Genomic DNA, 17390 nt, shown 5'->3' with positions numbered 1-17390 from the left:
TCAGTCCTTAAAAGATAAATTCTCCGAGACCGGAAGAGTCCAGCATATGCCATTCAAAATTGATCAATGACTTAAACGTTGCTTTCAAACGAATCTTAAATTAACGAAATCGTTCCAGGCATCTCAGAGAAAGTTACAAAAGGAGCGGTTTGTCAGTTACGTCAATTTTACGATTATATCTCCGGAACCGTAGAGTTTCTACCATTTGCCATTTGCCAATTTGATCAATGTTCCAATATTAGCTTTCGAGGATAAAGTCGATTCAGTCATCTTCGAGAAAATCAAGCGGATATAAAATACGTGGAAATGAGCACCCACATACACACATATTTAACGATTTTGTGAAGCTGAGTCGAATGGTATAGAATACTACGGATTTAGTCCATTCCTTCCATGAATCCCGCCTTGGTTCGATTCCCAATACCGCACATAGGGTCAGAAAGTTTTTAAGGTTCAAAGAGACTTAGGACCTTAAGGTTAAAAACTCTATAACAGAAACAAAAAAACACAGTTTTTCAATCCACCTAGTGGTATAATGATGTCTTTCTCATATTACTTATATTTTCATAAATATCATTAAACGATTTTTCCAAACAATTTTAAATAAAATTTACATAAAAACAATCAAGTTTACTTGTGTACAAACTAACATAACCTTTGTAAAAAAAATATGCCAAATTAAGAATTTACCCGTTTTCTGCAGCTTTGCTCTAAGTGATGGGGTAGCAGCTAATCCCTTTCATTTGAGCCTAAGTTTGTGAAAACCGGTTCTGCCGTCTTTGAGAAAATCAAGTGAGTTCCGTTTTGAAGTTTTTGTTAACTATTTCCGGTACTCCCGGAACCGAAATCTGGGAACCGGTGTCGCCAAAATCGGTTCGTTTAGCAAGCATCCCACATAATCTACAAATTGAAACAGTCTTGAACCGATTTCGGAAGAATTTTCCCCTCATTTCACCGTCGCTCTAAATGACGGTTCGAAATTTTAAACATACTTTATCCTATTTTTCAAGAACCGGAAGTCGGATCCGGATAAACTTGAATAGCGTTATATGTGACGATAAGGTTTTTCATTTGAACCTAAGTTTGTGAACGTTGGTGTAGCCATATCTGAGAAAATCAAGTGAGTTCCGTTTTGAAGTTTTTGGCCACTATTTCCGTTTATTCCGCAATTGGATTCCGAGAACCGGTGTATCCAATGTGAGTTTTTTGTGGTCTTCAATTCACAACACCTGTAAACTAAATGAAATTGATTGTAATTTTTGAAATTAGATTAGATCTTCTTTTATGAAGGTTAGCTTTTAATTTTGAAGTTTTTTTTCACTTATCACCCTGCAATTCCGGAACCGGAAGTCAAATCCAGATGAAATTTAAAAAAACATCTCTGGAGCAGTAGTATCTTTCATTTGAGCCTAAGTTTGCTAAATCGGTTCACAGCCATTTCGAAGAAATGTGAGTGCATATTTTGAACAATCCTTTGTACATTATTCTTTGTAATTACGGAACCGAAAGTCAGATCCATACCAAATTTAAAAAAAATCTATGGAACAATAGTACTTTTCATTCTAGTCTAATTTAGTGAAAATCGCTTCAACCATCTCGGGGAAAAGTGAGTGCATATTTCTCTCGCTCTCCCACACACACAGACATTTTGCGTACTTGACGAACTGAGTCGAATGGTATATGACACTCGGTCTTCCGGGTTCCATATCAAAAGTCGGTTTTCACAGTGGTTGCATAGCCTTTCTATATGAGAAAGGTAAAAACACCAGGGAACTCCAGGGCTGCTCAAAAGTAAGCTTTCCCAGCAATTCTATACCCTTTTTATAGATAAAGACAAAATGTTGGTATATAACTTTGATAAATAAATGCTCATGGAAAGAACATGTTACAATGAAAAGCATGTTCGAAAAAAAAGCTTGTGGAATATTCAAGCATCAATTCCAAAGCTTCGGAGACTATGGTCATATAGACTAGGATACCAATAATGTGCGTAACCTATAAAAATATGTCATAAATTTTTGTACACGGATGAACAATTTTTGTTCATGGATAAAATTCCATTGTCGGTACCACGATTAAGAAATTAGGAAAATCATGAAATGTGTCTTCTCGTGTACATTAATAATGATATTATGAGAAAAATGTTTTGAATCATGAAATTTTTTATGAGACTAGTTCACAAAATGTTTCATGATTTTCATGATTTCCTAATAATGATACCGGCAATAGATTTGCATCCGTGTAGAAACAATCGAGTTATACCTAGTGAAATGAAAAAATTGTGAAATCAGTGATTCAGTTGTTTGTAAACTTCAATTAATTTGGATCTAATTTAGTTTAAGCTGTAAGGGTCATACTCATTTCTCGCGATTTCGAAATTTTTGCGTTAAATGTTGTTTCTATTCATCTCGCAATTGATGCGAGTTCGTTGCTAAAAGTTCATTCAAATCATTAATATGTGTATGCAGATTAGGATGCCGGACCGCATCATCAACGGGGCTCCAAATCATTCAGCAGAATCGCAGCATCGACGATCTCAGCTTTCATCAATTTATGTGTTCGCCACCATCAAGTCGACGAAGAAACCCCGCTCATAAATTAAAAAATGAAATTCGTTTTGCTCGTATAAGCTTTACTTACCTTCATTAACGCGAACCGTTCGTCATCTTGCAAGGCAGGCATTTTCGAAGTCATCGCTGATGCTATATTTTCTTGGTGGCTCTCTCTGTTGGGCGGTTTCGAAAATGATGGAGAAAATTACCGGATGAAGCTGCAGAAAATTTGAAACCTTTCAATAAGCACGCTCCGTTAGAACAGATTATAAATTTCGTTATTCACAATATCTTATCGCTTATCACTTATCAAACATGTTACTTCGGAATCATTCCAACAAGTACGATTCCTGTCACCTTCGCCACCACCACCCCAACGTTTGAACTACTTTATCGTTGATTTGTCAATGGCATTGCACTCAAAAACGTGACCCGTTTTGTTTTGTTTTGTATCAGTACTGGACGATTTGATATTCGAATTTTTTTATTTTCTTCCCAACGTTATCAGGTCATTTTGGGCACTGATAAATGGCTAAATGTAGAAACATAAAACAAATGTATCGTCTCATTACAGCCGATGCATTTCGGTCAGAACACGCAAGTTTTCCTCTGCAACAGAAATGAATCAGCAATCACACTCGACGAAACACTGTCGGTATGCTTTATGGGCCGCAAGGCAAAATGTAGGTAGCGCAGTAGAAAAAAAGGAAAGGTTAACTAAACTGTTGTGAGTATGACTTGACCAAAGCTATTGAAAAACAAAAACTCAGCAACAAAGTGAAATATTGACGAAACATGACTGTTTGAACTAAGTATGCTCACTTTCGAAGTCTATCCGTTCGTTGTTCGGCTCTCGTAAACACTGACTTAATAATGACCGAAGAATTGGTTGGCGTATTTCGAGTGGAAATAAAAAAGTTAGAAAGAAATTTGTTGAGGCCTAAAAACGATTCACCACTTTTTTTTTTTCGCCAGGTGTCTATTCGACTCGAACGCAACTCGCAGTGAACCGCGCAAGACTGATTCAGTGGTCTAGCAGCGATGCTCTCTGGGGCTCTAACCGCATTCGGGTCCACGTTTGCTAAGAGTTGTTTTGCTTTGCCTTTTCAAATTCATTCGGCGAGAGACAGGCGACAACAGCAAACAGTGAACGCGTGCCTTCGCGATCGTAAAACTGTTTACTGTTGGCCGCTTAAAAGTGTTTTACACCTGCACATTTGCCATCACTGGTGAAGCAGCTGATGATCTCAGAGAGAGCCTTGACCAAGGCTGCATGCTCTGATTTTGTGCGCTTTAACATTTTTCCATACCGTTTGAGCTGGTGTCGCGCTCCGCTCGACAGTAGAATTCCGTGTTGACAAGAGAATACCACGGTTGTGCCCTCCGGAGATTCTTGCAGAACTATTTCGTTTTGATCAGGCCCGTACCCAGGATCTCGTTTCGGGAGGGGACCTCAAATAAACATATGACGTTACTGAAGATTGTTTATGTACATGATCTTCCGTGCCCCTTTCACCGGTGTTTATAACAGACTCTGGAACTATCATTATTGAGTATTTAAATACTACCATAATCAAAAAATTCTCGGAATTTAAATCGGAAAATTAAAAATATAAGATTATTCATCAAAATCGATATTGTCAGCTTCAAAGTACTCCTCATCGACTAAAACACACTCATGCCAGCGCACAGTGGGAAAAAATCTATGAAAACCCGCAAAGAATTCTGTAACTCATGAACTAATTGAGATAGATCAACAAACAAAAGCGTTTCTTATGTAAAAATGACCAAGGAATTCAATGGAATGGTTTACAATGGTCGCACGAATCGCAATCCTGCTCGTTTTATCCCAAATGTACAGCAGTTTTGGGGTTTCCTATAACATTCGCTCTATAACTTGAACAGAAGTCAAGTGCGGTATTCTGGAATAGCCTACTTTCATGTAAAAAAAGTCTGGAGAATCGATTAGAAGAACCCACACTGGCCGCACGAAACGTTTTGGTGGCTATTTTACCCCAATTCCTTTATTTCATGATATCTTATTGTAAATCGTCCTTAAATCTCGGTAAAACTTATTGGAAGTTTATTAAACCCAGCTTATCTTATGTAAAAAAGTCTGTAGAACCGAATGGAATGATGACTATTTTACCGAGATTTAAGGACGATTTACAATAAGATATCATGAAATGGAGAAATGGGGTAAAATGGCCACCAAAACGTTTCGTGCGGCCAGTGTAGGTTCTTCCATTTGGTTCTACAGACATTTTTACATAAAATCAAGCTATTTCAGTAGACCGCACTCGATTTCTTTTCAAGTTACAGAACAACTACTACAGAAAACCCTAAAACTGCTGCTTGCCTTTTTCCATGGTTCCCGATTTCTTTGCGGGTTTCCAGGGTTTTTTCCCCACTGTGCAGCGCTTGATCTAATCCTCGTAACATTTTTTACATTCAGTTTTCGGTATGGCCATCAGAGCCATCTGTGATTTCTCCGTAATCTTATCTCGGGTGCTGAAACGCGAGGCGCAGCAGCTTCTTGAGTCGACCGAATAGGAAAAAGTCTCAGGGAGCCAAATCAGGTAAGTTCGGTTGTTGCAGTCCATTGTCGGGTAATCATTCTGCTCTCTGGCGTATAATAATGGATCCAGCCAAACATGTACTCGAAGTGCGCTTGCATTCGTCTTTTTAGTCCCAAATAAGTATGTGCAATACAGAGCATACAAAAACTACACTCCAAAAAAAATTTGAATATTACAGGTGACTTAATTTCTCATATGATACTGTAATTCATAAAGACCTAATTTGTCAAATGACGGAAAATTTCATTTGTAATGTTAGAATAGCTTAAATTGAATTCTACTGGTTTCGACTGTAACTTGCATTCTGCTAGTAGGTGCGACTGTATGAATTCAAATGCACATTTTACCAACCAAGCAGATGTCTGCTTCTGTGGCTAAGTCGATAAATAGTCGTACTTGCGATCCGATGATTGTCGGTTCAAGTCGCGGCGGTTGCTATCAGTATTCATTTTTTATTTGAACGAATTTCATGTCATGGAGTTTTGGACACAATATTAAATGTTCTTCCACGTGAATTAGCATGAACAGTGACGCTCCATTTATGTGCTACTTATAAGATGTAAAATCACAGGGATTTTTTTTAAGTGTGTAGTTCAAGTAGTTCTGATAGGTTCACATTCACATTTACTGCCTTTAAGAATTGTATCAATTTGATACAGAGGAACCAATGTGTGACATTTTTTTATCGGTTTCCGGTGACGTCACAGGATTCTGTAAAAAAAGTTTTTTCGTTGATTTAGTGAAAATGGAGCATGAGCCAAAAACGCTAGCCGAAATATTTATTACGCTTCTTAGAATTTTATTTTGAAATTAAGATTTGTATCAATTTGATACAAAGAACCAGGGCCGCTTTTACAGAGGGGCAATGGCAGCTCGTGCTCTCGGGCCCACGGTCTTAGGGGACCCTTGACGGGACCCAACGAGTAAAAAAAAAGATCATTGAGTTAGCTAGGGACACACAAATAAATCTTGCCCCCGGGCCCATCAATTTGTAAAAGCATCGATGCAAAGAACCGATTCGAGTTAAGGAACCGATTACACTATCTCCTACAAAACGAAATGATAAATTTTCCTATTATGAAATTTGTGCATTGTGTTTTATAATAATATAACGAATGCAGAATTCAAGTAATCAGCCTCTGCATTATTAAAGCTAAATATTTCGCCTTTTGATGTTTTATATCAGCTTTACAGTAGCATATCGGACTGATGAGATTTTAATGGCAATTCTTTATATGTATAAAAAAGTACAGGGTTGTGCGCGAGACACGACCGTACATAATGACATTGAAAATGCAATTTTGAAATTCTCTCATCAACAGATTTAAATTTGAAAAATAGGCAAATAATTGTGAAACACTAACGTTACTAGTATATCATCGTAAACTTCATTCAAGAAGTATTTATAACAATATTCTTTGTTTTTTGCGAACTTCGGCTTCCGTTAGTAAATAAAGATTTCGGTTCACGACCAGCGCAGTCGCAACTTAATCTAATGTTCATCAAGAAATAATATAACTCCATTTTCAAATCACCTAGTTAGCAGCGTTCAAAACTACGGTAATTCGTTTTCTGCAAACGGAGTAATGAAGTAAAGTGTGTTCAATATTTTACACTGTCACTTAAACCGGCGAAACAAAAAACGTAAAAAATATCCTGAACTGATCTAAAAACTACAAAAATTGATCGCCATTGTCAGTAGGCCACTCAACAAATCGATTCCGGCTATCCTGGCTCCCGGTCTCCGGTTCAGGAAGCACCAAAAATAGTGGTCATATATTCCAAAATGGATCTCCCTCACTTTTCTCTTGGCACCTAACGACCTCTATTTGATCTCTTCTGTGAAGAATAAACTGCGTGGAGAGCGATTCAATATTCCTGAAGAAGCTTCTGAAGCATTCAAAAATCATTTTTTGGGGGTACCTCAAGAAGAGTGGAAAAATTGTTATGAAAAATGGTTCAAGCGTATGCAAAAGTGTATTGTTCATTTAGGGGAATATTTTAGTAAACAATAAAACCATTTCCGATCAAATATAACACTGTTTTCAGTTTTTGGCTGAATACATAAGCACCAACCCTCGTAAAAGTGATTCACTAAGCAGCATACCAACTATTAGTCGTTTTATACGTCGACGCAAAATCTTACATCGAAAAGCGGTCTAACGATATTTTCAGTTTACATTGAGGTCTTTTTTACGCGTTTTTAATGCGGTTTCTTTTTACGCGGCTTTTTTTACGCGGATATCCGAAGTTAAGCGGTGTTTTACGTATATTTCTTGTTTTGTCTTGGAAATGCAACGTCGGGATCTGGTGTTATCCGGATTTTTTTTTAAGTCAACACTTTGACACTTAGAAAGTTTTCGATTTGGTTAAAAAAATGTTCAGATTACACCAAATCTCTACGCTTCATGCATTTCTGAGGCATCAAACAAATTTTTCGATTTCGGCAGTCTCAAATTTTTTTTTTCGAATTTACGCCAGATTTGGACGTTTGATACATTTCTTAAACATTAGGCATAAAAAAAATTCTTACATTTTGTGATTTTTCTTTCGACGCGAATTTTCGAAGTTACGCGGTCTCAAAGTCCCAAAGTCGATTTTTACATCCCCCACGTAAAAAGAGACCACAGTGTATTCATATTTGGCAGCAGACTGTCAAACTTACATAGCAGAAAGATCCTACGGAAAGAGAGTGCTTGTGAGAAAACTTGTTTAGAAAAGTCTTGAATGCCTAAGAAAGAAAGGGAGAGTTTTACTCAATAAGAGAGCTTTATAATACTTTCCCCTACTCTCTCGCATTCGCTCGTCGAAACTGCTATGGCATGGACAGTCATTGGAGAGATAATTTCGAATCAAAGGTGTTATGGTCTCATACGGAATTCCTAAATTTCATCCGAATCCGGCTTCTGGTTCCGGAATCACAAGGTGATGAGTGTTAACAAATTTCAAACAGTCAAACAAACGACCACATAACAAGGTAACAAAATTTTCAAATCTGATCTTAAAACTTTCGAAATTCTGGTCTTACAAGTTGTAGGATGATGGATGTTAAAATTTTCATCTCTCATATGGTTGATAACGCAACAACAGGGACGATAGCATCAAGATTGGTAGTTGATTAGTTGATGACTAAACCCATTTACGTCCCCAACAAAAAAAAAAGCTTTGAATATAACAATATTAAGTAATACCTATCCAGTAAATAACCATTATTAGCACAAATCATAAAAATCTTGTTTTTATTTTACTATTTTCCATTGTATTGAAACATAACACAACATATAAACAAATGCGTATTTCGACAAAAAAATTTGATATTACAAATTACTTGTTTATTCAGTACCCTTTACCGCACTTTCCCGCAAATTACCGATCAGAATATCATCACTACGATAAGGAAATTAATATTTTACTCGATTTGAAATGCTCGAGTGTTTGTTCACCATACTCTGAGCGCTCTGATTGCCCACCAAATACCCCAGATGTTGGCTACGATAGCACTTGCTGCAGCGCCCTATCCTTGCCACCGGGCTGGATTATTGCTTTAAAAACTACAGTGGCGTATCTAGGAAAATTTTCATCCGGGGCAAAACTTGATTTGCTGTTCCCATCATTGGTTTGGTAAGTAAAGAAATAAAAGTTTCCTCAACTCCAGGTCCTAAACATTGATTTGTCGCCTCCAAAAACGATAAACAATTTATAATAGTACGTCAGGGTACTGCATTCTGCTGCGAAACATGACGTTCTACAGTGCTAAAGTATTAGTTGACACTTCGTTCAAACGGAATGAAGACGAACAGTCTAGTGATTGGTTTTGGGAAACAATGTCGTGTCGTGAGACAGTTTCATAACGGATTTTCTTCGTACTGCCAAAAATACACGGAAGCTTGATGACAATGAGAGGCTCTCTTTTGCAAAGTGAAGAGAGGCTCTCATCAGCAGATCAGACCATAACAAATTCGTCGCACAGATGATTGACGTATGTTTGAGAATATTGAAAAAAATCACCTATTTTACTACGAATGTTACCTTTATCGCTCTTTACTTATCTTATCGCTTACGAATTCTGCGCTGTTGTTAGAAACTTTGACCTTTCCGGCCACAGCGCATGAATGATTGCGATAATCGAGAGCGTCGCGCTATATTTTCGGGCGTTGGACTTTGATTGCAGATTTTCGATTCTAAATCAATATTGATTCCATTTCAACAGTTTACTGTTAGAGTCGGTCCAGGTTGGATTACTGTGATACTGTCATACAGAACGGTGGTGTTTTAGACATGTCAATTGAAACAATCAAAAGTAAAATGATTCTAGAAGAGAAAATTTGTGATTTGGAAGAAAAAAATTCGTTATTCGTTGCCCAGATAGCGGAATACGAGAAAATGGTATTTCCATTAACTGTACAGAGTTATATTGAATTTTATGGATTGTAAGTTTGTCTGTTTCTGGTAATGAAAATTAATTAGAACTTTTCGGTAATTACTATCTTTACTTCCATAGCATTCCATCATAACTTGATATTGATTAATAATCTTCAGTTTAGTACCTTTAAAGTGTTGTTTTTCGATTGAACTGTTAGAAAAGGTTGATGAAGAAAAAATTTAAAATGGTTTGAAGAAGTGAAAGTGTTAACAATTCTTGAACGTTGACTGAAAAACAAATGACTTCCGAAATGTTACAGACATTTAAAATTCGATATTTAGCCAAGACGAGGAATCACATTTAGATATTTTAGTTTGATTAATTTGTTCTAAAATATGTCTTTCAAGTCTTCATTCGCATTGTGGTTGAAAGTGGAATATCTTAACTGTCATAAAAAAGTCATAATGTGCCCCGATGTACACTAAATCGGTCAACTATCTAATTTTGAGTAATTTCGGAGTTCCGTTCAATAATCTAATTTTAAGTAAAGTAGTTTCCATTAGGTTCATGCAAAAATATACTGACGGAAACCGCGTCTCCAGAGATTAGTTGCGAGTTGATGATAACTTTCAAAAAGACAGTTCAATTACTTACAAACATTCAAAACATATCCGTTTGTTGATGAAACTTTCAATATACAATTTTATTGAAGAATACTTTATACCATTTATTTCAGAGAACGTCTTGTTCCGACAACTTGGACTCTATTAAAACTAATTTGGAAACTCTCCAAGAACTGTTGGCTAAATGCAGATCTCAGCTATTCAATCAACCGCATCACACATCCCGACAGACATTCTCTACCAGTTTTCTTTTGGAAGATGAAAGTTCTAAAGAACGTTTATTTGAAGTAAACTCATCTCTGAAAAGTGAAGTTGAAGTACTGAGGGCCCAGGTAGAAATCTTCAAAAAAGATTTCACCGATGAAAGAACAGCACGAGAAGCTCTATTGCTGGAAAAGAACCGACTTGCTAGAGAATTAAGCAAACTGCAGCAGCAGAATCGAGAATTGATTGCCTGCAGTAAAGCCGGGTAAGGGCGTGCTATGCGAAAGTCAAGTTTTTACCTAAACTGTGTTCATTTTCATGATAACATCTTTTCAGTCTTGTAGAACATCAAGAATCTAGCAGTAGCGCCCAAACAGACAATAAATCGTCTAACCAAGTAAGCTGGGAAGTGAAAAATCGGAATGACCGACAATTGGAGCGTTCTTCGTCGCACTGCTCACTATGCAACAAATATTTTGGAGACATTCAATCGCTCGAGACACATATTGACGAGTGCCCCGCCTACTGAACTGATGACCAACAATGACATGATCAACGAAATCACTTGGATGTTTGAAAATAAAATTGAAATTCAAAAATGTCAAATTTTTGGAGACTTATTTGGAAATCTCTGACGACTTTCCTCTTTTACTTGCCGTATAATGTATAATATTCCTGACTATGGGGCGATTTCTAGTTTGACGTAGACAGTGACGTACCGAGAAAAATTTGGCACCCGGGGCAGTGGCGTGCCGACTTGCCGCACCCATCGTTGGTTTAGTGAGCAAAAAAAACCAAAACTGAGCTCCACCTCCGGAAAGATGACTTGATCGAGCAAAAAAAGTCCCAAGTAGTAGTTTGCTGCTCCCGGGGCAAGTAACCCCTTCGAACCCTCCCCCCTCCCTAGATACGCCACTGGACATAGGGTTCATCACCGGGATGGTACACTAGTTTTTTAACTAATGGTTCCAAAACCGGGAACTGGAGTTGTTTTGGCCAGATACTGACCTCTAGAAATGAATATGTTTCTATTCAAAACCCTGTAATTTTGGAACCGGAAGTAATAACCAAATAAAAGTCGGTATTGTTATACGAGTATATGAGACCTTTCATTTGAATCTAAATTTGTTGTAAAACTCGGTTCGGCCATATACAAAAACATAGAGTGCAAATATATGTCACCTTGTAACTCTGGAACCGGAAGTCGAATCAGGATAAAATTTAAATGCGTTCTATGGAAAAATCGGGCTTTTCATATGAATCTGATACTATTAGAACGGTTCAGCCATCTCCGAGAAAGTAAATTGAATGTTTTTTGCACACCCACACACATCAATTTTGTGATCTAGACGAGCTGAGTCGAATATTGTATAAAACTCGGTCTTCCACGCCTCGGTTCAAAAGTCGGTTTTCGCAGTTCTTGCATAGCCTTTCTTTACGAGAAAGGCAAATCAAGTCAAACTATAGTGAACCAATTGATACTTTTTGCCTTTCTCATATAGAAAGGTTATGCAATCACTGTGAAAACCGACTTTTGGACCGAGGCCCGGAGGGCCGAGTGTAATATACCATTCGACTCAGTTCGTCGAGTACGCAAAATGTCTGTGTGTGTGTGTATGTGTGTGTATGTGTGTGTGTGTGTGTGTGTGTGTGTGTGTGTGTGTGTGTGTGTGTGTGTGTGTGTGTGTGTGTGTGTGTGTGTGTGTGTGTGTATGTGCGTATGTGTGTATGTAACGTTTTTTTGCACTAACTTTTCTCGGAGATGGCTGAACCGATTTTCACAAACTTAGATTCAAATGAAAGGTCTTGTGGTCCCATACAAAATTACTGAATATAATTTGGATCCGACTTCCGGTTTCGGAATTATGGGGTAAAATGTGCAAAAAATAGTGAAAATAAGTGCACTAACTTTTCTCAGAGATGGCTGATGAAACCGATTTTCAAAAAATTAAGTTCAAATGAAAGGTCTTGAAGTCCCATACAAAATTCCTGAATATTGTTTGTATCCGACTTCCGGTTCGGGAGTTATGGGGTAAAATGTGCAAAAAAAGAAAATATGTGTTCCAACTTTTCTCATAGATGGCGCGACCGATTTTCACAAACTAAGATTCAAATGAAAGGTCCTGTAGTCCCATACGTAATTCCTGAATTTCATGCGGATCCGACTTCCGGATCCGGAAATATAGGGTAAAGTGGGTTAAAAATTGTATACCATCACTGAAAATGGGGAAAAACCTTAAAAAATTTCTAAATCGACCTCAAATCTTTTCCAATTGATAGTTTTTATCAGTAGACGGTCAAACAAACCGATTTCGGTTATTCTTTCAAGAATCGCAGTATTATATATGATAGTATGATTGATATGAGAAAGGCATCATTACACCACTAGGTGGAACAATTCGGCCCTCCTAAAAGCCAGAAATGAAATAATAAACATTAAAATTCTGTATGCTACAATTTTGCGAGCTGTTAGAACAGCCCATTTGTGAAAATGCTGTAAATGTAGATGTTAATCATGTAAAAAATTGCTCCAGTATTGAATCAAACGGCACAGGAAGCAGTTCTCCTACGGGACGTTCGTAGTACGCAGTTTCAAGTCGCTCTCTTTTTCTTGTGTTTCGTTCACATTTTCCAGGATTCAATCACCTCGATTCTGTATTTCGTTCGAATCGGATTATTTCGATCGAATACGAAATGTTGCATTCAATATCTTGAACGAGTTCGAGTTTTCCATTCAAAAGCATTACTCGATCGAAATACTGAATAGACATAAACATCACTTTGCATCATCAGTCTGCGAGATTTAACTGAGTTGCAAATGTGGTAGTAGATGTTAACTTTATCAGCAAACGGTATACAAGAATCACAACGAAATTAGGCCGATTAAATTATGTCATTTTCGCTTGATGCCAAACCTAACCCAGTTTCCACCTTAACTACTATCAAACCGTTTGTTTGAAGCTAGTTTCAACGTTGTTGAACTGAAAATCGAGTCATTTTTATATCAGGTTTGCTCAAATCCCCGTTGCTAAGTGCGAAACCAACACAGTTTCATGAAAAGTGTTTGTTTGATGAAACTACTCTGGGTCAGTTTCAGTTTTCTCAAGCGAAAACGACATTAGTTTTGCGCCGAAGCAGACCCTGTCAGCTTGGAGCGATCTCAATCTTCAGTTCAGCAACGCAATCTCGTGGCATCACATTCAACATATCATGTCAATTGTATGGGTGCGCAGTGCTGCTATTTTGGCGCGCACGAATTTGACATTTCTCTCCCCTACTTCTATGTACGAGATTCGATGCGGATGGCGCCATGCTCGCAAAAAAGGATGTTGCCAATGATTTGTTCGGGAAATGTGAGAGCTGGATATGATGTCTTTGATATTTGAGGTTAGCAGTGATGGTAAAAAACCTAATAAATGTACGTCGGCTAAGTGGTTTTTCGTTGAACTGCCAGTTCAACATAAACTGTTATGCATTGATGAATCGAAGAATTAATTTACTAATTTATATTTTTTCAAAAAAAAAAAAACTGCGGAGAGTAGTGCATGACAAGGAACGACGAGGAACATCATTCTTGACTGCTAGGATGACTTTCAGTACGCTTGAAATGAGATTATAAACTGCTTGTCATCATTCGTTTAGTTACATAAATCCGTTCGACATTTGTTCAACCAACTATCTTTATTTGTCGCGCTACTATTTAAAAAAACAAATTGCACGAAATGATAATGGCGCTCTGAATGCATCCCAACAATTGCTAATGGTAGTGAACGAAAGAGAACTAAAATAAAAATAAAAGATGACATGCATTCTCAGTAAACAACTTGGCGCAGTTGTTTCTGAAAACAATTGATAACCACTATGATAACAGATCCGTTTAACAGATTATTTCTTTTGTTTAAACTGACTGAATATAATTTTCTGATGACTTAGTTTAGCTTATTATTATTATTATATCTCCTTCAGTTTACGTAATTACCGTTGGAGCATTGCGCCCTGTGAAGGTAGGTAACTTCGAGATATCCAAGGCAATATCTATGAGTGGTTTGAGCATATCCGCAGCTTGACCCAGCACGTTATCTTTCTCGTATGAATCGATGTATAGTCGAACGGTTGCACCGGAGCTTCCGGTTCCACTGAGACGCATCACAATGCGGCTACCATCGGTGAATACAATACGAAGGCCCTGTTGAATGAAAAACCAGAACAAACACCTATTGACAAACGATTTTGGTTAGGACATGCATTTACTTACCTGCTTCGTCGACACGGACTTGTCAATTGGATCGTTGTAGCTGAAGTTATCGCCCAGCTTAACCTTGTAGGTTTTGCCACCTGCTGAGAAATCTTTGCCCGGGAAACCAGAGTCGGTGATGGTCTTCTCGAGGGTGGCCATCATCTCATTGCAAGGGGCTAGATCACACTCCTCATAATCGTAACGAGTGAAATAGTTTCGCCCATAGCGCTTCCAATGTTGTACACAGATTTCCTCAACACTCTTTCCAGTGTGTTCCAGAACGGAGAACCATGCCAAAACAGCCCAGATACCGTCCTTCTCACGAATGTGATCTGATCCAGTGCCGAAACTTTCTTCTCCACACAGGCAAAGCCGACCGGCGTCCATCAAATTTCCAAAGTACTTCCATCCGGTCGGAACTTCAAATAACTCTTTGTTGAGAGCTTTGGCGACCAAATCAACGGCGGAAGCAGTTGGCATACTTCTGGCCAATCCTGTTATTCCGTTCTTTTTGAAGTAAGGTATGCATTCGAGGTAGTGCGCGATAACGGCCAACGAATCACTAGGTGTTACGAAGAACGCATTCCGTCCGATGATCATGTTGCGATCACCATCCCCATCAAATGCCGCTCCAATATCGTAGTCTCCAGTGCGAACTGTATCAACTAGATCTTTTGCATAGGTAAGATTAGGGTCTGGGTGAAGACCTCCAAAGTCAGGAAGTGGAGTCGTGTGAACAACTCCATCCTTCGACGCTCCTAAACAATTGACAAAAATTTCATTAACATAACTTCCAGTTACACCATTCATGGAGTCGATTCGCATTTTCAAAGGTTGGCCGTTGCGGGATTTTCCACTAACAAAATTTTTCAGTTTATCGAAGTCAAATATTCCCTTCATCAGTCGAACATAATCAGCAACTGAATCAATAACCTCTACAACAAACGGTTTTCCTTCGACCTCATAGTTGTTGACTCCAATTTTAGCAACGTCAATGGCTAGCCCTTCCGCGATTCTATACTCCTTGATTTTTTCGGACAGGGCGTAGATTTTGTTAGTGAACTGATCTGGGGCAGGGCCACCATTCTCGCAGTTAAACTTGATTCCAAAATCATTTTCTGGACCACCCGGATTGTGCGAAGCTGTCAGTACGATTCCCCCAAGAGCTTTGTTTCGTCGTATCAAGCTGGACACGGCTGGTGTCGATAGAATACCATTCTGACCGGCCAAAATCCGAGCCACTCCGTTGGCGGCACAAATGCGAACAATTAGTTCGCAAGCTTCCCGACAGAAAAAACGACCATCGCCGCCAACCACCAAAGTGGAACCGGCCAGAGAAGCACCGTTAGCGTCCAGAATGCATTGAACAAAATTCTCGGTATAATTCTGCTGGGTAAACACTTTGACCTTTAGGGGACAAAAGGGTATCAAACAAACTGTTATTCAGAATTTCTGTTTTTACTTAAAAAACCAACAATGCTTGGAATAGGATATAAAGTTTACCTTTTTACGGAGTCCACTTGTGCCTGGTTTCTGGCCTTCAAATGGAGTGGTTGTCACTATTTTAATTGTGATAGCCATGACTTGCCGAATGGTACAGCTCCAAGATAATATTCTGTTTTTCGACAGACAACGATGACACTGCTACTGATATAAATGAATGAATATGATTTGTCTATTTTCAACCGGCTCGCTGTATTATGATTGAAACTGTTCTGCTAGTAAATGCTACTTTTCACTCCGAGTGAACAGAAAATGTACTGAATGTCGCATGAAGGTCGACTAACCTACTACGAGCAGTGCTGGATAGAGAGAGAGCGAGACCGGTAGCGATCTCTGACAATTACATGGTGATAAGACAGGATGTCTTCCAAGCATTACGTGTAGCTTTAGAAAATAAATTGCAAGCCATTTTTGATGTTTTACTGTAACTTGATTTGAAACAACTGCATTTCGGACTGAGCCTATCATTCCTTGATTTCGGAAAACAAATTTTCGTGTGTAATAGTCTGTTACTTCAGTAAGTTTACATAAGCTGAATTATTTTGTTCGTAGTACGGAATCGATGGACTAATATCCACCATAATTGTTTACATGTACAGTGTCCCCCCGTTGAACCGTCCGAAATTTGATTCGGAACGGAATTCACGTGTTTCTTCCGAAAACGGCCAATAAGCCATCCCAACTTGGGATTCCCAAGTAACATTTTTAATACTAATAAATACTTGTAGCTGTCTTCACATACATAATAAATCTTGCATTAGAACTTTAAACTCCACGAAAACCTACTGAAAACCTCTATAAGAGCATATTCCTGCCAAGTGGACCATTCTTCATAAGGTTTATAAAGCAAAGTGAAGAATCAGAATAAACCTGCGTTAAAACTCCAAATTCAAGAAATGTTGAAACTAGCTTTACGTTCAACATTAAATTTATTCGGATGGAATGAATTCCGCTATGAATAAACTGTCGCTATGATAATATTTTTCTTGACTGTGTGTGTGTGTCATGTCTGCTTTGAATGCATTCAGTATGAATATATTAGATTTTATTTACGAGTTTTAGGCCTTTTCCAAACGTAAAAATTTTACGCGCTTTTATTTTTATCGTGAATGTATGCATAAATTATATCTAGTCCCCTTGAAATAAACGTGGTTTTTGCGAAAGTCTCCATGATTTATGAAAATTATTTTCTGATTCATCGACATTTTTGTATAAAACTATTTCTTGGCGTTGAAACTTGTGCATACGTTCTAAAAATGAATCATGAATGTCCATCATATTTCGTCGTTTTTACATTTCGAAGTTTATTTGATGTCAATAAAGGCTACG

The 17390-nt window shown here is 38.0% G+C and overlaps 3 protein-coding genes across 4 annotated transcripts in view; 1 reads left to right on the top strand and 2 right to left on the bottom strand.

Moving 5' to 3' along the window:
* LOC131436986 (SEC14-like protein 2) overlaps window positions 1-3559 on the bottom strand; it is a 62230-nt gene extending 58671 nt beyond the window's left edge. Inside the window, exons 1-3 of one of the 2 annotated variants that reach the window (XM_058606006.1) lie at window positions 3375-3559; window positions 2839-3084; window positions 2641-2770 (exon numbers count right to left, since the gene is read on the bottom strand). In XM_058606006.1, the coding sequence (XP_058461989.1) occupies window positions 2641-2694 (54 nt within the window). In that variant the 5' untranslated portion in view covers window positions 2695-2770; window positions 2839-3084; window positions 3375-3559. The remainder of the gene's footprint in view (window positions 1-2640; window positions 2771-2838; window positions 3085-3374) is intronic. The other variant, XM_058606005.1, reaches the window with a different exon arrangement.
* Window positions 3560-9330: 5771 nt separating this feature from the next.
* LOC131436374 (optineurin-like) lies at window positions 9331-10927 on the top strand. The gene is made up of 3 exons (XM_058605064.1): window positions 9331-9517; window positions 10231-10586; window positions 10658-10927. The coding sequence occupies exons 1-3, from the start codon at window positions 9410-9412 to the stop codon at window positions 10848-10850; spliced, it is 657 nt and encodes a 218-aa protein (XP_058461047.1). The 5' UTR covers window positions 9331-9409; the 3' UTR covers window positions 10851-10927.
* Window positions 10928-13983: 3056 nt separating this feature from the next.
* Window positions 13984-16376, bottom strand: LOC131436373 (phosphoglucomutase). Its single transcript, XM_058605063.1, has 3 exons — window positions 16062-16376; window positions 14577-15965; window positions 13984-14507 (listed from the first exon to the last, which is right to left on the bottom strand). The coding sequence occupies exons 1-3, from the start codon at window positions 16137-16139 to the stop codon at window positions 14289-14291; spliced, it is 1686 nt and encodes a 561-aa protein (XP_058461046.1). The 5' UTR covers window positions 16140-16376; the 3' UTR covers window positions 13984-14288.
* Window positions 16377-17390: the final 1014 nt, after the last annotated feature.

This window comes from Malaya genurostris, chromosome 3 (assembly GCF_030247185.1).
Source record: "Malaya genurostris strain Urasoe2022 chromosome 3, Malgen_1.1, whole genome shotgun sequence".
Lineage (NCBI taxonomy): Eukaryota > Metazoa > Arthropoda > Insecta > Diptera > Culicidae > Malaya > Malaya genurostris.
This window is presented reverse-complemented; position numbering and strand designations above follow the sequence as displayed.

Coding starts and splice junctions, on each gene's coding strand:
- LOC131436374 (XM_058605064.1), top strand. CDS start 9,410: ATGTCAATTGAAACAATCAAAAGTAAAATGATTCTAGAAGAGAAAATT. Junction 9,518..10,230: donor TAGCGGAATACGAGAAAATG/GTATTTCCATTA, acceptor CATTTATTTCAG/AGAACGTCTTGTTCCGACAA. Junction 10,587..10,657: donor ATTGCCTGCAGTAAAGCCGG/GTAAGGGCGTGC, acceptor ACATCTTTTCAG/TCTTGTAGAACATCAAGAAT.
- LOC131436373 (XM_058605063.1), bottom strand. CDS start 16,139: ATGGCTATCACAATTAAAATAGTGACAACCACTCCATTTGAAGGCCAG. Junction 15,966..16,061: donor CAAGTGGACTCCGTAAAAAG/GTAAACTTTATA, acceptor TGTCCCCTAAAG/GTCAAAGTGTTTACCCAGCA. Junction 14,508..14,576: donor AGTCCGTGTCGACGAAGCAG/GTAAGTAAATGC, acceptor TTCATTCAACAG/GGCCTTCGTATTGTATTCAC.